Source organism: Hemibagrus wyckioides, linkage group LG27 (assembly GCF_019097595.1).
Source record: "Hemibagrus wyckioides isolate EC202008001 linkage group LG27, SWU_Hwy_1.0, whole genome shotgun sequence".
Classification (NCBI taxonomy): Eukaryota; Metazoa; Chordata; class Actinopteri; order Siluriformes; family Bagridae; genus Hemibagrus; species Hemibagrus wyckioides.
In genome coordinates, this window is record NC_080736.1 from 12472501 (window position 1) to 12496312 (window position 23812).

Genomic DNA, 23812 nt, shown 5'->3' on the forward strand with positions numbered 1-23812 from the left:
AAATTAAAGTTACTACTTAATGATTTGAGGGATTTTTGTCCAGCTTTTATTTTAAAACAAAGTTAAAAAAAAAGAAAAACTGCAATAAAAGCGAAAGTGAAGTTTTTGGTTAATCTGAAGTTAAAGCCCAACACTCAGCATCGTCAGTGCGTCTCTCCAGCATGCGTTTACTCTATTACACCAATACACAGCGAAATACATTTCATACGTTCATTTCACGTCTCTGCTCACGTCTGCCGTGTAGGACACAGGATGCCTTGTCCCCTCACGCTACATATAGTGCACTATATCTAGTGCCTGGCATTTGAAATTCAGCCACAGATGGAAAAAAAAAAGAGATAAACACTTTACTTTTTTTTAAGTTCACTTAGGAGTTTATAGACGAAGTGCAGACACGTTCCTCTGCTTTTAACTACATCTTCCCTCGCTTCCATTCTCACACCTCGCTGTTTCTTTTCTGGCTGATTGCTAATGTTAGCAGTGTTTATGGCTGTTTGGTCCTGTGTGGTCCACACACACACGATGAGTAATTCACTCTGTTACTGTTTGTAAGTAAAGCACTTTGAGACACGCTGGTGTTCTCTGCTTTTAAGCTGCTCTGTTTTTGATCTCGAGCAGTTCTCACTTTCATGTTGCTCGTAAACGCCATCGATTTTTTTTCACTGTAGCTCAGATTCTCAGATCCTTGCTGAGGAGAGTGAAACCCAGTGTGGTTTTCTGCTGTTGTTGGTCATCTGCATGAATGTTCCACATGTTGAGATGCTTTTCAGCTCAGCACGGCTGTAAAGGGTGATTAGTTTTGATTTGCTCACATTTTGTAGGACAGTAGAGGATCAAACAGTTAAAGCTCTGGGTTACTGGTCAGAAGGTTGAGGGTTCAAGCTGTCAGTGTTAACCCTCTCTGCTTCAGGGATGCTGTATCATGGCTGATCCTGTGCTCTGACCTGAACTTCCTGAGCTGGGATATGTAACTTATGTGACAAATAAAGGCTTTTTCTTCATTAGGAAGGAACTCGGTGGATGTTTTGCACCATTCTGATTAAGTTGTGTTTATTTGTCACATATACATTACTGCACAGTGATATTCTTTCTTCACATATCCCATCCTTAGGGGTTGGGGTCAGAGCTCAGGGTCAGCAGCACCCCTGGAGCAGGGTGGGTTGGGCATTGGGCCTTGCTCAAGGGCCCAATGGTGGCAGCTTGGCGATGCTGGGGCTTGAACCCTGATCTTTCAATCAACGACCCAGAGCCTTAACAACCACCGCTCAATTGACTCTAAAGATTGCTGTGTGTGAAGGAGATCAGCACTTTCTAAACTAATCAAACCAGCCTGTCTGGCACCATCATCCATGCCACGGTCAAAGATTGTACTTTTTCTGATGATTGATCTGAAGCTCTTGATGTGTATCTGCATGCTTTTATTCACTGCGCCGCTGCCACACTGTGGTACAGGATCTGGTAGATCAGTGGTTAAGGTGTTGGAGTACTGATTGGAAGGTTGCAAGTTCAAATCCCCGATCCACCAAGCTTCTGGGCCCTTTAGCAAAGCCCTTGACATTTAACTGCTCAGTTGTATAAATAAAATGAGATTGACATCTGCCAAATGCCGTAAATGGTACATGCAACATGATTGGGTAGAAGTGAACAGGTGTACAGGTGTTCCTAATAAAGTGACCGGTGTAGTGTATCTGATGTTGACTTTCAGCATGAGATTCAGCCGGTTTTCCTTTGTGGTGTGGTTTATATAGATGTGCAGCTGAAAAAGCTGAACAAAAGACTGAGGCACTTTTTTAGAGCACTGTGGCAGATGCACAAATATACACTCAGAACATGAAGTATCTAGAAAATGCTGCAAACAGTCTGTCACAAAGCAAGCAGAATGTCCTGCCTTCATTCAGAAAGCGTCCAGGACGTGACCACAGCCCATCAAAGCCTCCGGATAAATAATAGCGAAGAGATTCGGCATTGTTCAGGGCTGGATTTGTGAGGAGTTTTGGTGATGAAGTGTATGCACACAAAGCTATATAGATTATAATCCTGAGGAAGAAAAATCTCACAGCGACTCCACTCATGCTAGCTAGAGTTAGCATGCGGTCACGTTGCAGCTGTAGGTCCAGGTCGTCTCACCTGCTGTTCGTCCAGTTGGCAGGACACGAGCGCTTCAGGACAAGCTGTACTTTTTACAACACAATGAAAAGCCATTAGAGGATTTTGCATGACTCTGGAGAAGGAAACAGGAACCTGTATGATTCATGCTTGTTTTTCTCTCCTAGGCAGTGAAGGAAAGGATTTTTTTTTTTGGACCATGTTATAGAGTGAGAGTTTTTCTCATTAAAGCTTTTCTACCTGATGCTTTCACTCTAACGCAGTTTAGAGGTACGGGTGAACGCTTAAGCTAAGCTACAGCGCTGTTTCTAACAGGTGTTATACAGACTATTATGGGATGGATCACTGTCCTGGTGCAGTGAAGCAGAAGCAGTGTGTGATCAGTTGCTCTTAAAATATTCGTTATCTTCAGCATCTCGCTGTGATGAGCTTTCATTTGTTTTAATAGAACTTTAGGTTTTCAAATGAGTTTGTGATCCGACTCTCCATATTACTACTCAGTGTACTCTGACTGTTAGTGTGTGTGCGCATGTCTGTGTACGAGTATGTGTTGTGTTCATGTATGTGTGTGTGAGCATGACTGTGCATGTGTGTGCATGTGCACCTATATGTGTGTATGTCTGTGTGTGTGTGTGTCTAGGAGCATGTCTGTGTATGAGTATGTGTTTGTGCACATGTACGCGTGTCTGTGTGTGCATGTCTGTATGCGTGTGTCTGTAAGCATGTCTGTGTGTGTGTGTGTGTGTGCATGTGCACATATGTGTGTCTGTGAGTGTGTCTGTGTGCGTGTGTGTCTGTAAGCATGTCTGTGTGTGTGTATATGTGTGCATGTGCATGTATGTGTGTCTGTGTGCGTGGCTGCGTGTGTGTGTGGGTGTCTGCGTTCATGTCAGTGTGTAGATTCAACAAAGTTGGTCTCATATTAATCCTGATGCTACTACAAAATCTCCACCTACACGTCTTCACCTCTACTGAGCCCTGAGTGCCCTGGAAGACCAGAGAAGCAATTCCTGCATTTAGGTTCCTCAGGCGGTGTTTAAATTAACACACACTTTTCTAGCTTTAATGTCTGCTTTTAATTGGGAAGTCTGACTGCTGCCCAAATGAGCCATAAAATGAGACGTTTCCTCTGGCCACGAAGCAAAACATGCCTATAAAAGTGTAGTCTCTGCTGAATCCAGTCTGAGCTCTGGCAACCCGTTTAACCTCCATCAGACAAACTGACAGCTTCATAGCCGGGTGCTCTAACTACATGTTAGTTACTTTAACCTATGACCTTATCCACAGGCGAGTGTCTCAGGCTGCACTACGTCTCTGAATGGGGGATGTGCTAGCTTAGTGGTTAAGGTGTTGGACCTCTGATCAGCAGGTTGTGAATTTGAAGCCCAGGTCCACCAAGCTGCCATCCCTGGATCAGGTGTCTGCCAAATGGCTACATGTAAATGAGTGTAATAGAGAGGAATCCAGGAAAGCTCTAGGTGTCTGTTTTTCTTTCTGTTTAGTTCTGCAACTGTTTACCAGCTCCTGCTCTAAGCTCAGCGTGTAACGAACCGTCCTAAACCTGGTTGCTGTGCATTAATGTTATCCTAGTGCATATTTTACACATGTCTCTGTTCCTGACTCACAAGATCTTCTCCTTCTATCTGTCTCTGTCTTTCCAGGACACACTGGGAGATTCGTCATAGCCTTGTTCAGCACCAGTCTGCTGTTCCTGCTCACTCATGTCTCTTTCCAGATCTGTCTCTACACACTGCCTGCCCTGGATGATGCTCTTGGACACAACTGTGAGTGACCACTGCCTCTGACCACTAGAGCAGAAAGGACATAATGGCTCTAGTGGTGTAGATGTCTTGTTTTAATAATTTTACAATTATTCAAAAATAGTTTACAGATACAGAAACAGTTATTTACAGTAAGCAGTTATTATTAATAGCAGAAGTTGATGTGCTGCATAGGTTAGTGGAGCTTAAAGCTCTTTTTACCTTATTAAAATCTTAAACAGATCATTCATATACAGATTGGATTCACTTGTGCTTGACTTCTGTCATTTTATTATTAATTTATTTGTTTGTTTGTTTATCTTTGTTAATCCCACTTTTTTAAACCTTATTTGTTTTGCTTGTTTGCTTAGTGTTGTTTTTTTAATCCTTCGGGGGTTTTGTTTTGTTTTTTTGTTCTGTTTTTTAATCCTGTAGGGTTTTTGTTTGTTTGATTTGATATTTGAATCCTATTGTTTGTTTGTTTGTTTTGTTTTTTGAATTCGCTGGGTTTTTTGTTTGTTTGTTTTGGTTTGTTTTTTAATTCTCTGATTTTTTTTTTGTTTTTTTAACTTTCTGGGTTGTTTGTTTGTTTGTTTTTTTAATTCCCTGGGGTTTTTGTTTGTTTGTTTTGTTTTTTAATTCTCTGGGTTTTTTGTTTTTGTTGTTTTTTGAATCCTCTGGGTTTTAGTTTTTTATTTTGTTTTATTTAGTTTCAATCCTCTGCTCTGTTTGCTTTGGATTATAATGTAGACAAAAATGATCTTTAAAAGTTTAGCATGTTGAGCAGCACACCATCAGCAGTGCAGTACTGGCCAAAAACTCCAAAAGAGTTGTTTTGTGAACTTTCTGATCTCCAAGAGTTCCTTAATAAGCTTTCTGCAGTTCAGGTCCAAATGTTTGTGTTATTGTTTATTTTGTATTTACATACTGGTCTTGTTGACTTGGAAAAGCATCAAATCAGATCCTTGCTTCTTCTTATTGAATGTATATTTTCCCAATAAATTGATTAAGCCTGTTTTTAGACTTGATTCATTTTGAGTGCTGCGTTACCGCTCCTCATCCTGACTGTATTCCTTACAGGTAGCACCTGGGAGTCTCTGGCGAGGCACATCGGGATGTCCAGGTACCTATATAATGTTTAATTCATTTAAATCGACAATAAAGAGGTTTATTGGTTGGGAATAAGATTTTTTTTTAAATGTTGCTATTATTTGTGTTTGGATAATACATTCTTGTACAAATTTACTGTGATATTTCAGCAGCACAATACTGTGATCTGGAATAGTTATGAGTTTTAAAGTTTCCCCTGCAATCCTAGGAAGCATGTTTTTATAATCCGTTTCCTCACACACAATGTATATCGTAGCTTTGAAGACAGCTGGCTTCCTTATGTCTCGAAATAGTAACAGTTGATGTCGGAAAAATTGAGAAACACAGCCTTTGTGGATTTCTGTTTCAATCACAAGATGAGCAAAGTAACTGAGGTCCTAGAGGTCCAACACTAACATCAGTCCCTCCAGGAGTTTTTCATGATTCAAAAATCAGCAGATTTATAGTGCAGCTTGCAGAGATTTTGTTCTTTTTTTGTGGAATTGGTAAAACTATAAGCACAGGAACTACTTTTAAAGTCCTACTACTGAAGACACATGTGTAATTACTTTCTGTGATGGATGTGTGTTATGATGATGTCACACAATGCATCATGGCTCAGATGTGTATAATAATCTGAATATTACAGAATTGACTTGTGTTCATGTCTGCGATCGCAAAAATGACAAAATACTGGAGGACTGTAATGACTCTTGTTACTGAACGGGAACACTTCCCAGAATTTACTTAGTTCATTCTTTGTTTTAAGTTGTGGAGACAATCCTGCACAAACTCATATGTTGTGTCCAGAGAAACTCGATTAACAGCCAAGAAATTGAAGAGTTCAGAGCTTTTGTGCCAAAACTAAAGAAAGTTTTAGCAAAAATCTACAAACTGTGGCCAAATATCAAAGACTCACAACCCAGCTACACAAACACTGGCTGTAGTTTTGTAATGTAACTCTTAAAGGCGCTTGTTTTGGACAAATCTGAAAGAAGCAGCACATATACACTATATTGCCAAAAGTATTCGCTCACCTGCCTTGACTCGCATATGAACTTAAGTGACATCCCATTCCTAATCCATAGGGTTCAATATGACGTCGGTCCACCCTTTGCAGCTATAACAGCTTCAACTCTTCTGGGAAGGCGGTCCACAAGGTTTAGGAGTGTGTTTATGGGAATTTTTGACCATTCTTCCAGAAGCACATTTGTGAGGTCACACACTGATGTTGGACGAGAAGGCCTGGCTCTCAGTCTCCGCTCTAATTCATCCCAAAGGTGTTCTATCGGGTTGAGGTCAGGACTCTGTGCAGGCCAGTCAAGTTCATCCACACCAGACTCTGTTATCCATGTCTTTATGGACCTTGCTTTGTGCACTGGTGCAAAGTCATGTTGGAAGAGGAAGGGGCCAGCTCCAAACTGTTCCCACAAAGTTGGGAGCATGGAATTGTCCAAAATGTCTTGGTATGCTGAAGCATTCAGAGTTCCTTTCACTGGAACTAAGGGGCCAAGCCCAGCTCCTGAAAAACAACCCCACACCATAATCCCCCCTCCACCAAACTTTACACTTGGCACAATGCAGTCAGACAAGTACCGTTCTCCTGGCAACCGCCAAACCCAGACTCGTCCATCAGATTGCCAGATGGAGAACCGTGATTCGTCACTCCAGAGAACGCGTCTCCACTGCTCTAGAGTCCAGTGGCGGCGTGCTTTACATCACTGCATCCGACGCTTTGCATTGCACTTGGTGACGTATGGCTTGGATGCAGCTGCTCGGCCATGGAAACCCATTCCATGAAGCTCTCTGCGCACTGTTCTTGAGCTAATCTGAAGGCCACATGAAGTTTGGAGGCCTGTAGCGATTGACTCTGCAGAAAGTTGGCGACCTCTTCGCACTATGCGCCTCAGCATCCGCTGACCCCGCTCCGTCAGTTTACGTGGCCTACCACTTCGTGGCTGAGTTGCTGTCGTTCCCAAACACTTCCACATTCTTATAATACAGCTGACAGTTGACTGTGGAATATTTAGGAGCGAGGAAATTTCACGACTGGATTTGTTCACAGGTGGCATCCTATCACAGTTCCACGCTGGAATTCACTGAGCTCCTGAGAGCGACCCATTCTTTCACAAATGTTTGTAAAAACAGTCTGCATGCCTAGGTGCTTGATTTTATACACTTGTGGCCATGGAAGTGATTGGAACATCTGATTCTGATTATTTGGATGGGTGAGCGAATACCTTTGGCAATATAGTGTATCTGTGTGGACAAAAGCAAAGACTGGAAGTTCTGACGTGTGGTGATCCTGAAGCGACTGAATAGTCTGAATGATCGCTAATGGTGGACATTAGAATGGAAATTTAAAGCTACCTTTATGGCATTATGGTGTTAAGACTCCAGAGAAACTTCCAGAAGAGCATTTGGATGGATGGATTCATAGATGCTTGGATGGATGGATAGATGGATGCTTAGATGGATGGATAGATGGATGCTTGGATGGATGGATAGATGCTTGAATGGATGGATGGATGCATAGATGCTTGGATGGATGGATAGACGGATGCTTGAATGGATGGATGGATGCATAGATGCTTGGATGGATGGATAGATGGATGCTTAGATGGATGGATGGATGCATAGATGCTTGGATGGATGGATGCATAGATGCTTGGATGGATGGATGCATAGATGCTTGGATGGATGGATGGATGGATGCATAGATGCTTGGATGGATGGATGCATAGATGCATGGATAGATGGATGGATGGATGGATGGATGGATGCATAGATGGATGGATGCATGAATAGATGCATAGATGGATGGATGCATGAATAGATGCATAGATGGATGGATGCATGAATAGATGCATAGATGGATGGATGCATGAATAGATGCATAGATGGATGGATGGATGCATGAATAGATGCATGGATGGATGGATGGATGGAAAACCGAGCATGACCTTTATCAATGAATGCATACTGATACTGCTTATCCAGGACATGGAAAGTAAGTGCAAGAAAAGCACATAGACATCTTTTTGTTTTAGTTTTTAAGTGCTATTTTAAGTGCTTCAGGAAAAGGCAGGTCTTAAGATGACCAGCGACTCTAGAACAGGAATTGCTTTGAATTTGTATTAAACATTTAGAATCTCACAGGAAATTCTCGTGACTCATTTGCACGTGATTAATAGTCAAGTCATAAAGCTTTTATTGTCTCATACACAGTGCAATACACAGTGTAATGAAACAGCCTTCCTCTAGAACCTCCAGGGTGCTACATAAAACCCAGAACTACAAGAGACAACACAGAACTACACAGAAATACATAAAGATCAAACAGTATAATAATAACAAGGGAGAGTGCAGCACTGCCTGTAGACAGTTTAATACTGAATAAAGTGTAAACATAAAAAACAGCAGCAAAGAAAATGTAGGTATTTGGTTTTGTGATGTATCCGCAGTCTGGAAAGAAATGTGTAAAAAATAAAATAAAGTGAATATCTGCAGTGAGTCGTGACCCAGCAGCAGTGTGATGAGTGATATTGACTAGCTGATCACGTCGGTGCTCCCTACAGATTGCAGCTGGACGATCCCTGGAACGCCGTGCGTCTCCTTTCCCCGGACCTGGGCGTGTTCATCATGTCTCTGATCACCATGGTGCTGTGTAAGCGTTTGCTGAAGAGGAGAGAGGAGGGGTCAGTGGTGCACGCCTTCCATCATGAAGTAGGTGTACTGCGACTTGGCTTCAGAGAAAACCTGCAACACACACACACACACACACACACACACACACACACCAAACGGCTTCCTTTTCTCTCATACAGTCTTTTTATGAAATACAGGATACCCAAGTGTGTATTTCCACTGCAGAGCCACAAACATCTCTGAGTCTTACCTTCACATTTAAACAGCTGGGCCGTATATCCAGGATTATTTTTAGCTCTTGCTGCAGGTTCGAACGTTTTCGTGGACCGCAAAAACCTCATGAGTTAAACTTGTCGAATTGAAGGTTTTCAAACCTGAGCAACACAGAATGAAGCATTTTACACTAATTTTCAAAAGTTAATAAACAATTACAGGGCAAAGCTCAGAGCTGTTACACAAGCTGTGAGAGAAAACTTTGATGGAGTGTTGTGTAGAAATTGGAAAGAGTGTAGAAATGTGTGTGTACGTGTAACAGAGCAGTAGATCCCATAATGCCTGGTGTACATTTCCGGCATTCGCCAGACGCCCATATTCAGAACGACTTACATTTTTATTTCATTTTATACAACCGAGCATTTGAGGGTTAAGGGCCTTGTTCAAGGGCCCACTTGGTGGACTTAAGATTTGCCATTTGTTAAAAAGTTCACAGTTCCATAGTAGAGGGGAGATGCAAATAAGTAGATTAATAAGAGACAGGTAAGAATCATCACATGTTACCTCCTGCCTCCTCTCCATCCACAGCTGACACACTGGGGTAGTAGGGTGATGGAATCGGCCTGCATATACACTCACATGCATCTCAGGCTTCAGAGCTCAGCTTTGTCTTTATACTGAACCCACAATGACTTTCTTCCAGTAACTGAGAATAAGGATAAAAAAAGGCTGGAGAGGAGTGTCTCATGTGCCCCATGTTTAGAAATGAGGATGTTACAGTGTAGGATGCGTCTTTAAATACACTTCAGTAGGATGTGGTGAGGGAAAGGCTGTGAGGTGGAGCAGTGGGTGAGTCTTCAGCAGAAGTGAACTGGCTTGTTTTAGATACTGGAGATGTGCACAGAGTGACAGTCTTCTATTTTTACTGCTGACATCAGATTTGAAGAACGGAAATGAAAGAGGGGGGGGGGACAGAAAGAGAGAAAGACAGAGAGAGAAAGAGAAGGGGGTGAGAGAGACCGAAAGAGAGAGAAAAAAAGTGAGAGAGGACAAAGATAGACAGAGAGGAAGTGAGAGAAAGACAGAGACAGAGAGAGAAAAAAGTGAGGGGGGGACAGAAAGATAGACAGAGATGGAGAAAAAGTGAGAGAGACAGTGAGAGAGGGACAGAAAGATAGGCAGAGACAGAGAGGAAGTGAGAGAAAGACAGACAGAGAGAGAAAAAAGTGAGAGAGGGACAGAAAGATAGGCAGAGACAGAGAGGAAGTGAGAGAGAGAGAGAGAGAGAGAGAGAGAGACAGAAAAAGTGAGAGAAAGACAGACAGACTGAGAGAGAGACAGAAAGATAGAGAGAGAAAGACAGAGAGAAGGAGAGAAACGTGACAGAGAGATAAAAACAGACAGGTAGAGAACATCTACATGCTTCTGCTTACATTGCTGCTATATATTGATATAGTGTTTAATCTCCAGATTTCAAGGATTTTAGAAATCAAACTGACTTTTTTTTTCTTTTTTCTTTCTTTCGTGTGTGAGTGTGTGTGTGTGTGTGAGTGTGTGTGTGTGAGTGTGAGTGTGTGAGTGTGTGTGTGTCTGTGAGTCATATGTGCCTATGAGTGTGTATTCATTTCTTTAGCAGACTTTTTCTTCTCATATTATACTTCTTATATTTTCAGTTCTCTGAACTGTTTAAGGGACTTAAACAGTTGACTCTCACACACACACACACACACGTGTTTTTTGAAATGAGCTCCAATTCTGAAGAGTCATACACAAAGGATTACTGCAGCATGTTGACCATTTTTCCAGTTTCAGTATCAGAACTTAAAGTTTTCAGTGTTTTATTATTTTTTTTCTGTATTTCCTACTCAGACTTTCTCACTCCCTTTCTTCGTACCATCTGGGAAACGTACAGGTCCAACAACATCCTTCCCCTGTTGCCAAGACAACCGTGTCAACAAACAAAGGCCGGCTGAATGTGTCAGTGTAGGAAAATAGAAACATTATTAGCTCAATTAGCAACGGATTCCTGAGCATTTATGTCCGTGAGAGTGGCCAGCAATCCGAACACGTCCAGTAGTCCTGAGTGTTTGTTGCTTTAAGTCGATGTTTGTTGGTTTAGCTACTATGTTTTCCACTCCCTCAGCGCCAGACTCGGCTAAAAGTCTCAGCCCCGGGACTCGGAGACACCGAAAGTGTTGATTTGACAGGAAATCTGTTGTGGCCCGGTGTCATATGCTGCCTGCATGCTGGATATTTGAGTAATGTGTCTTTCAGGCACACATCAGACTGGACATCTTCCCATAGATATTTCAGGGAGAGTTTTCAGCTCTTAGCCATATTTTTTCCTACTGAAGAATTCAGATTGGCATTGTTTAACCGAGCCAGTGTCTGTTAAGCAGGTATCATGAATCAAAACCAAACCAATTATATATACAGATTGTATTCAGCTAGCTAGTTTTATTGTTTATTTTATTTTATTTTATTTTATTTTATTTTATTTTATTTTATTTTATTTTATTTTATTTTATTTTATTTACGTATTTACCTTTATTTATTTAATTAATTAATTAATTATTATATTTATTTATGTGTTTATTTTACTACTACTGTAATGATGCTTATACTCAGGTTAATTTTAATGCACCTTGTATCCAATTTTTAATGATATTATAGTACACCGATAGAAAGGAGAAATGATTTATAATCCCACTCTCCGAGGTCGTCCCAGATGAGGAGTCTGGTTCCTCTCAAGGTTTCTTCCTCATGTCATTTCTGGGTGTTTTTTTCTGGCCACTATAACCTCTGGCATATGCAGCAGGGATGCATTTCAATGAAAATTTTAGATCTGGATTTGTTCAAAGCTGCTTTGTGACAACGTCCAGTGAAGAAATCGATATTTAAATAGAACCGACATCAACACTAAGCAGTCTCAAAGCAGCTTTACAGAAATATATCAGTCCTGAGCAAGACAGAGGTGATGGTGAGGTGAGAAAAAACTCACTGAGATTCCTGGAGAGGAACCAGACTGAAAAAGGGAAGCCATCCTCATCTGTGTGACACCGGAGAGTGGGATTATTAATCATTTCTTTTCTATTACTGTACTGTATGGTCAAAACAGTGCAGCTGTGTAACCAGAAAAGTCTAGTTTTAACATGAAGTCTGCTTTGTTGAAGTTATCAGTTGCTCACTGATGGAGACTTGAGAGAAAAACTGTTCGTATCAAGAGGAACAGAGAAAGAGGGTGGAAGAGAGAATGAGGGAATGAGAGGGGGGGTGAGAGAGAAAGAGAGGGTGAGAAACAGAAAGAAAGAGTGAATGAGGGAACGAGAGAGAGAGGAAGAGATAGGAAGAATGAGGGACGAGAGCAAGCGGGACAGGGAATGAGGGAGAGAGAGAGTGAGAGAATGAAAGAACAAGAGAGGGAGATGGGGAAAGAGAGAGTAAGAGAATTAGGGAGAGAGAGAGAGAATGAGGGAACGAGGGAGACTAAGACAATGAGGACACGAGAGGGGAAGAGAGAGAGTAAGAGAATGAGGAAATAAAGAGGGAGACAGAGAAAGTGAGAATAAGGGAATGAGAAAAATTGGAAAAAAGGGAGAATGAGAGAACAAGAGAGAGGAAAAGAGAGGGAGAGAGTAAGAAAATGAGGGGACGAGTGAGGGAGGAAGAGAAAGAGTGAAAGGAAATGAGAGAACGAAAGAGAGAGAAAGAAAAAGAGAATAAGAGAGAGAGTTTGTGAATGTAAATCTGGACAGGAAACTGAAAACAGGGCAATGTTTAAGGCTCACGAGGTTTAGAAACGGGGCAGTGAGGCGAGAGAGAGGACAGATTTTATCCTCAAAATATGGAAAAAAGTTTCAAATATAATGCTGTGTGCCGTTATTGTGTTAATTACAAGCTTCCAACTTGTAAAAAGAGTCACTTCTTCATCTTGTAATTACATGTTGGGAAGACGAGACTTGCTGAAAGTGTGTGTGTGTGTGTGTGTGTGTGTGTCACACTGGAAACCCTCACTGCCAGAAATGTCTTCTTTCACAGCTGCAGGTAGCGAGAAGAGTAATTCTGTATTTATGTTAAACTGCCTTTATTGTTTCTGTAGTGTAAACTCTATAATAAAGTAATGTGTAGTGTGTGTGTGTGTGTGTGTGTGTGTGTGTGTGTGTGTGTGTGTGTCCATTATAAACATCTGATTTGTGAAGAGTAGAAGCTCAGGACTGTCTTGTAGCTTCCATAACTGATGTAATTCTTTACAAGAAGCCACTCCAGGCTGATGTTCTAAGGCTCTGTGCTGGGAACCCACAAGGTTGCTGCCAGAAAGTCAGCAGTGAGGCCATGAGTAAGGCTTTTTCTCGAATTCTCTTCTGCACGTGTGCGGAGGCTAGACTAGTCATGAGCTAAATCCCAGAGGATTATTTGTCCTTCTCTCTGTCTGTCCTTCTGCCTGTCTGTCTCTCTGTCTGTCCTTCTGTCTGTCTGTCTCTCTTTCTGTCTGACTGTCCTTTTGTCTGTCTGTTCTTCTGTCTGTTTGTCTCTCTTTCTGTCTATTCTTCTGTCTGTCTGTCCTTTTGTCTGTCTGTTCTTCTGTCTGTCTGTCTCTCTCTCTGTTCTTCTGTCTGTCTGTCCTTTTATCTGTCTATCTTTGTCTCTGTCCTTCTGTCTGTCTGTCTCTCTTTCTGTCTGTCCTTTTGTCTGTCTGTCCTTTTGTCTGTCTGTTCTTCTGTCTGTCTGTCCTTTTGTCTGTCTGTTCTTCTGTCTGTCTGTCCTTTTGTCTGTCTATCTTTGTCTGTCTGTTCTTCTGTCTGTCTCTCTGTCTCTTTGTCTGTCTGTCTCACTGTCTGCTCTTCTGTCTGTCTGACTTTCTTTCTGTCTGTCTCTGTCTGTTTGTCCTTTTGACTGTCTGTCTGTCTGTTCTTCTGTCTGTCTCTGTCTGTTTGTCCTTTTGTCCGTCTATCTTTGTCTGTCTGTTCTTCTGTCTGTCTCTCTGTCTATCCTTCTGTCTGTTTGTCTCTCTGTCTGTCTGTCCTTTTCTCTGTCTATCTTTGTCTTTCTTTTCTGTCTGTCTCTCTCTGTTTGTCCTTTTGTCTCTCTGTCTGTCCTTCTGTCTGTCTGTGTTTCTGTCTATTTGTCTGTCAGATTGTCTTTCTGTCTGTCTTTCTGTCTAGACACAGCACTAATAAACTGGACATTTCTTAGTGGATTTAAAGCACCGCAGGATAACATTTAAATGCTGCTTTTTTGGAAGATTTTGGAATTTTGTTTTCTTTAGTAGAAAAATGCTATTATAACTACTTGAGGGCTTTTCACACTGTGTTTAAGACCAGGTTCTCATCACTCTAAACCCTGCCTTTAACCCCGGGTTAAGGAGCGGTTCACACTGGTCATTTAGAAGTGGAGTTAGCAGCGTTGTTCTTTGCTTACCTAAGGTTATGAAACCCTGAAGGGTTAGCAGTGCTTTTGCAGCCTCATTGTAGCATCAGGCAGCGACACACTGAAGTGCACGCTGTAGCAGGGGGAAATGCATGATACTGAAAAATTAGCGGAAGTTGGATTTCAGCAAACATCTGGTCAACTACATGACAAACATAAAAAATGCCAAAGAAGATTAGAAAGCTGTAAAAAATAAAATAACAATACCAGTTCAAGTACAGAACAGCAGACCTGAACTTTTTTCCCTCACTGATGCACGTGTGAGACGAGCTGTTATGAGATTAGTAGTTAAGGTGTTGGACTACTGTTCAGAAGGTTGTGAGTTTGAATCCCAGGTCCAAGCTGCCACCGCTGGGCTCCTGAGCAAGGCCCTTAACCCTCAATTGCTTAGTTGTATAAAAAATGAGATAAAATGTAAGTCGCTCTGGATAAGGGCGTCTGTCAAATGCATGGAAATGTAAATATAAATGTAATTTAAAGTGCTGTATTTATTCAAATCAGGGTTGTTGATGTTGCAAAAATGCAAATAAGGTGAAGATTAAGGCAAGGTTTCGGAATGAAGCGTCAGATTAAGAGACAGGATTAATTGTTAACCCCAGGTAAAGTATGAGCAGAGTGAATGATGAGTTACTGTACTACTGTGCTTCTTACAGAAGATCATTTGGTGTTTTAGGGACTGTGCCCTGCTGTTTAGGAGGAGAGTGCACTGTTTGGGTTGTGGTCCTGGTGAGAATGTACTTGACTTGATCCCACAGAAGAGCTAAGTGCTGTAGCATAAATTTCAGAAAGAGTAAATGCTGGCTGTGATAGAAAGCTACATAGCGGTTAGCGTGGCCATGCTGATCCTGAAAGCACCTACAAAGGGCAAGAACTGGACCATGGAGCAATGGAAGAAGGTGACCTGCTCTGATAGATCATGTTTGCTTTTACACCATGTGAATGGCCGGGTGCATCTGGGACGAGAGGACACCAGAATGCATTATGGGAAGAAGGCAAGCCGGGGCAGGCGGGGTGATGCCCAGGGCGATGTTCTGCTTGGAAACCATGAATCCTGACATTCATGATAAGAGTATTCTCTAATTGCAGTGTCCTCTTTCAGCAGGATGATGCTCCCTTCTCCTGCCACACTGCAGACTTTGTTCAGGAGTGGTTTGAGGAAGATGATAAAGAGTTCAAGTTGTTGACTTGGCCTTCAGATTCTCTAGATCTCCATCTGGTAGAACACGTGGACCTGCTCAGTATTAAGCAGGTGGTTTTAATCTCATGGCTAGTGAGATTAAAGTGTGTGTGTTATTAGTGTGTGTATGTTACTGAGGGGGTTATTTAAGGAAAATTCTGTCTGTCTATCTCTCTTTCTGTCTGTTCTTCTGTCTGTCTGTCTCACTTTCTGTCTGTTCTTCTGTCTGTCTATCTCTCTCTGTCTGTTCTTCTGTCTGTCTATCTCACTTTCTGTCTGTTCTTCTGTTTGTCTATCTCTCTCTGTCTGTTCTCCTGTCTGTCTATCTCACTTTCTGTCTGTTCTTCTGTCTGTCTATCTCCCTTTCTGTCTGTTCTTCTGTCTGACTATCTCTCTTTCTGTCTGTTCTTCTGTCTGTCTATCTCACTTTCTGTCTGTTCTTCTGTCTGTCTATCTCTCTCTGTCTGTTCTTCTGTCTGTCTATCTCACTTTCTGTCTGTTCTTCTGTCTGTCTATCTCTCTCTGTCTGTTCTTCTGTCTGTCTATCTCTCTCTGTCTGTTCTCCTGTCTGTCTATCTCACTTTCTGTCTGTTCTTCTGTCTGTCTATCTCCCTTTCTGTCTGTTCTTCTGTCTGTCTATCTCTCTTTCTGTCTGTTCTTCTGTCTGTCTATCTCACTTTCTGTCTGTTCTTCTGTCTGTCTATCTCCCTTTCTGTCTGTTCTTCTGTCTGTCTATCTCTCTCTCTGTCTGTTCTTCTGTCCATCTGTCTCTCTTTTTGTCTGTTCTTCTGTCTGTCTGTCTCATTGTCTGTTTGTCCTTCTGTCTCTCTGTCTGTCCTTCTGTCTGACTGTTTGTCCGTCAGATTGTCTTTGTCTGTCTGTCTGTCAGTTTGTCTGTAAGATTCTTTCTTTCTTTCTTTCTTTCTTTCTTTCTTTCTTTCTTTCTTTCTTTCTTTCTTTCTTTCTTTCTTTCTTTCTTTTTCTATCAGTTTGTCTGTAAGATTAGCTTTCTTTCTTTCTTTCTTTCTTTCTTTCTTTCTTTTTCTGTCAGTTTGTCTGTAAGATTTTCTTTCTTTCTTTCTTTCTTTCTTTCTTTTTCTGTCAGTTTGTCTGTCAGATTTTCTTTCTTTCTTTCTTTCTTTCTTTCTTTTTCTGTCAGTTTGTCTGTCAGATTTTCTTTCTTTCTTTCTTTCTTTCTTTCTTTCTTTCTTTCTTTCTTTCTTTCTCTGTCAGTTTGTCTGTCAGATTTTCTTTCTTTCTTTCTTTCTTTCTTTCTTTCTTTCTTTCTTTCTTTCTTTCTTTCTTTCTTTCTTTCTTTCTTTCTTTCTTTCTTTCTTTCTTTTTCTATCAGTTTGTCTGTAAGATTAGCTTTCTTTCTTTCTTTCTTTCTTTCTTTTTCTGTCAGTTTGTCTGTAAGATTTTCTTTCTTTCTTTCTTTCTTTCTTTCTTTCTTTCTTTCTTTCTCTGTCAGTTTGTCTGTCAGATTTTCTTTCTTTCAGCAGGATGATGCTCCCTTCTCCTGCAACACTGCAGATTGAATGATTTCACTGGTTTGGCAAATTCACACAGCTAGTATTCGAACTGGCATATTTGTCATCTGGGAACACGACTGGGAAAAACAAACGCGCGCACACACACACACACACATACACACACACACACACACACACACATACACACACACACACACGCCTCGTTCTGCTGACATGTGAATTGATGTTGTGTGGTGAGAAGGCTTCAGTAGTAGGTAACAGCTTATATTTCTATACAACAAGGCAGAAAGTGCCATTGAAAGCAAATACAGGTGCTTGTTTAGTTTACTGTATCACGTGTCTCCTGTGGACTTTGGACTGTGTGATTTTAGCAGTTGGTGGACTTCAGACCCATATACTGTATCACACACCCTTCAGCCTTGAGACAGTCATTAAACACTTGCTGTCAAAAAGATAAGGTCATGTGTTTGCAGTGCAGGTAAACATTTATAATTATGATTACATGTTCATTCATACGTTCATTCATTCAGTCTCTTAAATCAAAATATTAAAAACAGGTATCATTAAAACTGTGTGCTCAATATTACAGCTGAAAACATCCAAAACCTGAGTCCTGCTGAGAACGACTGAGTCCATATATTTACACACAGCTGAGTGATCTCTCACACTCATTGTAATCCTGCAGCTCTTTAAAACGAAGAGGTGTTTGAGTTGTGGCTCTTCAGCTGGTCATGGCTGTCTCACACATGGAGTCATCAACAGTGCACCACAGTCCAGATTCACACCCAAAGTTTTTTTTACAAATACCACAAATGCCAACCATTCGTTTTTATATTACATAAAGAACATCATACTTTTATCTGTTAATAGTTGCATTTAAAATTGTAAAGTTAATAAGATAAAAAGCAGCTTGTTATGATACCTAGAAACTTCCCAGTGTATGAAATGTTAAAGGAACAAAAGCTTTACAAAGCTGGAGACTCCTTCCTAAACAAACATGTCCTTCTAGGAGACCCAAACAGATGAGGAGGAGGAGGAAGAGGAGGAGGAAGAGGAAGGTGAGGTGGAGGAGGAAGAGGGCAGGAATGCGGAAAGGAGCCGAAGAGCAGCTCAGCTGTGCGCTCGTCTCAAAGCTTCAGCCCAGCACTTTCTCCACAACATGGGCAGGGTGTTGGCCGTCATGCTGCTGGGGCTGGCCGGTGAGAGACAACACACATGCAGAGATGACAGACACTGTTTATAATGAACCAAGAGATAGCACACTGTTTAATTACCATGCATTTTGATAATACATACTCTCTCTGTCTCTCTCAGACTTCATATATATATGAACCACTTAGTCTGTGTGCAAGGTGTTACTATAGAAACAACAAGGTATTGTTGTTAATAAAGAGAAAGCCTTTGTTTATTTGTCATATACAAATTACAGCACTTATATCGCATATCCCAGCTTGTTAGGAAACACAAGGTCAGAGTGAAGGAGTCAGCTATGATACAGTACCCCTGGAATAGAGATGGTTATGGGCCTTGCTTAAGGACCCAACAGTGGAGGCTTGGTGGTGCTGGGGCTTGAACCCCTGACCTTCTAATCAACAACCCAGAGCCTTAACCGTAACCATAGAATACATTATTATAAACTTGTAGGTTTCTTTTTAGCTGATTCTAGTGACAGAGCTTCTGGTGTAGAGTTTAATCAACACCAATCCAGTCTGAGAATTCACCAATGAGCCACACAGTAGCTTTAATTTATTGTTAGCTCAGATATGTGGCAGTGGTAACAGTGAGGATAAACATGGTTTATGATATCTTGACTACATTTTAACACAACTTCTGCAGGAAAACAAACAAATCTTTGAGAAGAAACTGACTCTTTGGTTGTGTTGCACTGTACATGTGACAAAGTTTCACCCTCGATGGATGAATAGATAAAAGAAAAACAGCCCTGATTCAATTAATTTATAATTTCTGATATTTATAAGTTCTAAGATTATTTTTTATTTCCTGTCTCTCCATGTTGAGAGTAGGTGAGCTATTATGTCTTATATTTATTATATTATTTAATATTTTATTTTTATCACATGGTGTTCTGCACAGGTATCACGTTGCCCTCGGCTTTCTCCTCCGTCTACTTCCTGCTCTTCATCACTGTGTGTACCTGGTGGGCCTGCCACCTTCCCATCAGCCACCTGGGCTTCAACGCACTGTGTGTGATGGTGGGCTTGTTCACAGCCGGTCACTTGGTGTGTTTGTACTTGTACCAGAGTACAGTGGCACAGACCTTCCTCACCCCGAGCAGTCTGTGGGCCAGGTACGCTTTAACACCACACACACACACACACACACACACACACTCCTACCGCATCACTGCTGCTATGCTTAATGAGCACAACAAACTGACCTTATCTCCTCCACCCCACACACACACACACACACATAGAGCAAACACATTTACCAGTTTGTGTCTGATTCCTGCTGAGAAAATTTGGCTGACATTAGAAATATCCCGGTTGTTGGTGTTGCCATAGTGATAGCAAATGTCTAACAGTTAATAGGTGGAGCTGAACGGGAGTTGAAAGATATTTTTTTCCCCTTCCTTAATAAAACCCTCTCCACATTCCTGCCTTGGTTCTGCCTTGGATAAACCATTTTACAGAACACATCTACACAATACACATACCCCAAGAGATACAACAATATCTGAATTTCCACAAATAAAGCAGTTCCAGAAAAGTTCCCACACTTGATTCTTAATACTGTGTGTTGATCTTAATACCTGGATGATCGACGACTGTTTTTATGCTTGGTGAAAGTTCTTCACAAGGCCATTATTTGTCCTGAGCAGGTAATCTGCCCAAAGTCCTTCAGAAAAAATCCTTTGGCTCCTGCAAATTATTTGCTTTTCCAGCATCTTCTGTATATTGAGCCCTTTCCAGCTGAGGCTATATGATACAGAGACCCATCTTTTCACACTGAGGAAGACTGAGGAAATGAGGAAACTATTCACTGATGCTCATGAAGGCAACATGATACATTAAGACCCCGGGGAGTGTAAACTTTTGAACAGAGTGATGTCTGTAAATTTCTATTTCTTTTTTTCTTCTGGGGAAACATGTAAATATAATGTAGCTTCTGAAGAGCAGGACTTGCTCAGAGGACAGAATGATGATTATATAAATGAACATTCTGCATGTTCTGTATGGCGTATGTATATTCATGACCTCAGCTGTAATGACGACGTGTTGAAAACCATCCCAATCTCTGTAGATTAGACATAAGATCTCTTAGATGTCATATAAATAAAGTTCATGGGAAACTCTCACTGAGGATATTGATGTGTTATTGTATTAAAGTCGTATTATTTTACAGCTCTTATTTTTCTCACTGTTTCTTGTTGGCACCTACATTCTGCCATTCATAATTTAAACAGATTTCATCACTGTGTGTGTGTGTTATGTAAATGTGAGAAATATGGGAATGAAGAGGCCGACTGGGGTACGTGTAGGATGACGTGTCATGTGTAAGTGTGAGTGGGTGCAGGGATGAACGCTTTAGGCTGGGAATGTTCCGGATCATTTATTTTCCATGGTGCGAGTGAAGAGGGCAGGGATTGACAGGAAGTGTAGTTCTGTGGGAAGTCCCCTAACTGTAAGGTTTCTATGTCATCCTGGCAGTGCTCTGAGACATAAAGCTTAGAAATGGATACACACACACACACACACAGGCATCATTTTAACCTGAAGCTTCTATTTTTCCTCTCCAGGCTGTTTGGCCTTAAGGATATCGTTAGCCCGTTTAATTGCTCCTCCCACTATGATGACCTCATATTCAACACAGAGCATGATTGGCCCGTGTATGTCAATCCAGGCATCCTCTTTCTTCTCTACGTCACCGTGGTAACAGTACTGAAGATCAGCAGTCATGGTTACCTAAAAAAGGTGCTTGCACACAATTTTTTTTTTCTTTTTAATTGAATCACAACCACCATTTTGTTGCGTTCACCCTGGTGCTTATTAGTGTACGATGTGATTGGTTTTACAGAGTGAGCCTTTGGTTGAGGAGGTGGAGTTAACGCTATGGGGGCCGGGTCAGAGAACCCCTGATGATGACACTAAGGTGGGTCTACAAACTTTTTGTGGAAAAATCCTGAAACCTGTACTGGCAAGGGAGAGGTGTTTTGAGAACAATGGCAGCTTAAAGGGGTAAATGTAACTGGTAATTTTTTCTGTCATACTCTGAATTGTTGAAAAATATACTATATGATGAGCCAAGGAAAGTTTGTGGAAGCCTTCTTGGAGATAAGTCAGTGTTATATAACATAGCAAAAAAAAATGCATTTATGCTTATTAAGATATTAAGGAAATGGAAATGCCCCCAATCTCCAGATCTGAAAGACTGAGAAGATTAATGGGATGATTGAAACTGCTTCATATGTCGTCGTTCTTGTTCTTTCGGCTGCTCCCTCTTCGGGGTTGCCACAGCGGATCATTTGGTCCGCACGTTTCAGCTTGGCACAGGTTTTACACCGGATGCCATTCCTGATGCAGCCCTCATATTTAATCCGGGCTTGGGGCCAGCACTGAGTGTTAACTCCTCCGTGGTTGGGTTAGCGATCTGCCCAGGAATCGAACCCGGCCACAGCTATGAGAGCTCAGGACCCTGCCGCTGGTCCGCCAGGAGGCTAATTGAAACTGCTTCATATAATAAGGATAAATAGTAACTTAACTTTAAACTTTTTAAACTTTTTCCTATACTTCTGTAAAGCTGCCTTGAGGCAATGTCCATGGTTACAAGCGCTATACAGATTAATTGAATTGAATTGAAATTTTTTATAAGAGCATGTTGAGGAGACTGTACAGTGAGGGAGGAATGAAAATGAAAAACAGAACATGGGATCATTTTTGGCAGTATATGAAAATGGTGTGATGAACAGGACTGCTCAATAATTGTTTGTTTTGTTTTGTTGATGGTGCTAGTGGCTGGATTTATTACTGATAATAAAAGTGAACATTAAATACTATAGTGTGAGTTTTGACTGGTGAACATTAGTTCAAAAATCTTCCTTTTCCAACACATGCCTTTTATACATATAGTTTAGAGGACACACTTTCTGATAGTTTAAGGTTAGACAACTAAACAGGATGTTAAACATTCAAATGTGATGATGTGGTTTTTTGCCTTGGAGTAGAAAGTAAACGTATTTTAAATACTCAAACAGTAAAGTTTTGTTCTGCCAGCTGTGAATTTATTTAGCTTTAGGGCTTTGGAGAAAAAACCTCTAGCAGTACGTTAGAACAATGAAAAAGTCTGGAAATTTCCATTATGGAGCTCGCTTCAGTAATTATTGCAGCTGCGTATCTAATTGCTTTGTCTTGTGTTTGTGTTTTGTTTTTATTTTTTATTTTAATTATAGAGAATATTGCTGGCTACAGGTGAAAGTCCTGGGCAGGAAACACACACCACTGAAGCCAAAGCCCATGATACAAACGGTTCCAGTCAACATGACCTAGGTAAATATGTGCGTTTCCATTAGACAGACACTCGGCTGTGTGAATGGGCCTGTGCTTTATGACTAGTGACACACGAGGCTTGGGTTACAGGGGGTGAATACTTATGTTCATTAAGATTTAATGACTGGGCCTGTTATTATACTGTAATGATACAAGATAAGTGACTATCACAAACACCAGTAATTCTGTAGCAAGAACTCCAAAGGTTTTGGCACCCTTAGTGAAGATGGCTGTCTAGGAGGTCAATTAATCCCATACTAAAAATTTGAGAGAAATCTAATCTTTAGTTGAAGTACATTTGTTCTAAACATTTTTAACAAAATGTGTCTGAATTATTGGCATCCCCGTTTTTGTTGATCAACCTCTGTGTTTCCACTATAGCTAGATAAGTTTTTAGAAAACAGGATGAGGAATTGACTAAAGGCTCATATTTATATCACCTCATTTTTACACTGATCAGGCATAACATTATGACCACCTGCTTAATATTGTGTTGGTCCACCTTTTGCTGCCAAAACATCCTTGACCCATCATACACTGTGTATTCTGACACCCTTCTGTCAGCATTAACTTTTTCAGCAATTTCAGCAACAGTAGTTTGTCTGTTGGATCGGATCACATGGACCAGCCTTCACTCCCCACGTGTATCAATGAGCCTTGACTGCCCATGACCCGGTCGCCGGTTCACCAACGTTCCTTCCTTGGACCACTTTTGATAGATACTGACCACTGCAGACCGGGAACACCCCACAAGAGATGCAGTTTTGGAGATGCTCTGATCCATTCATCTAGCCATCACAATTTGGCCCTTGTCAAACTCACTCAAATCCTTATGCTTGACCATTTTTCCTGCTTCTAACACATCAACTTTGAGGACAAAATGTTGACTTGCTGCCTAATATATCCCACCCACTAACAGGTGCCATGATGAGGAGATCATCAGTGTTATTCACTTCACCTGGCAGTGGTCATAATGTTATGCCTGATCTGTATATATCTAATGAATCCAGGCAACTAAAGAAGAGTCAAACATTATTTTCTTAGAATACATTTACTTCAAATAAAGTTTGTGCAAAATATCTAGTGAAATTCGGGTAATTAACCACAAAGACGTGTGTGTGTGTGTGTATCAGGTCCTAGCACAGAGACAGAGCAGCAGGAGCAAGAGCAAGAGAGTCCTATCCTGTTAGTGGGGAGGATGATCATGCAGCAGAGTTACATCTGTGCTCTCATCGCCATGATGGTAACATCCTGTCACTTTCGATATGTAAAGTAAAAGATGAAGAAAACATGATAGGTTTTCATTCCCAAACATGATGCTGTTTTATTATACGTATATATTATTAATGTATATAGTGTAGAAGTCAAGCATGTGTAATGTAGTGTTCCATG

The 23812-nt window shown here is 41.1% G+C and overlaps 1 protein-coding gene and 1 long non-coding RNA gene across 3 annotated transcripts in view; one reads left to right on the plus strand and one right to left on the minus strand.

The window, feature by feature from the left end:
* Positions 1 to 23812, plus strand: part of piezo1 (piezo-type mechanosensitive ion channel component 1) — a 120893-nt gene that overhangs the window by 64823 nt on the left and 32258 nt on the right. For both annotated transcript variants that reach the window (XM_058382083.1, XM_058382084.1), the window contains exons 3-11: positions 3768 to 3890; positions 4947 to 4989; positions 8534 to 8681; positions 17923 to 18112; positions 19008 to 19221; positions 20674 to 20848; positions 20952 to 21026; positions 22324 to 22420; positions 23554 to 23663. In XM_058382083.1, the coding sequence (XP_058238066.1) occupies positions 3768 to 3890; positions 4947 to 4989; positions 8534 to 8681; positions 17923 to 18112; positions 19008 to 19221; positions 20674 to 20848; positions 20952 to 21026; positions 22324 to 22420; positions 23554 to 23663 (1175 nt within the window). The remainder of the gene's footprint in view (positions 1 to 3767; positions 3891 to 4946; positions 4990 to 8533; positions 8682 to 17922; positions 18113 to 19007; positions 19222 to 20673; positions 20849 to 20951; positions 21027 to 22323; positions 22421 to 23553; positions 23664 to 23812) is intronic.
* On the minus strand, positions 8582 to 10207 carry LOC131347745 (uncharacterized). The gene is made up of 3 exons (XR_009203817.1): positions 9381 to 10207; positions 8854 to 8977; positions 8582 to 8714 (listed from the first exon to the last, which is right to left on the minus strand). It is a non-coding gene; the product is annotated as an uncharacterized LOC131347745 (long non-coding RNA).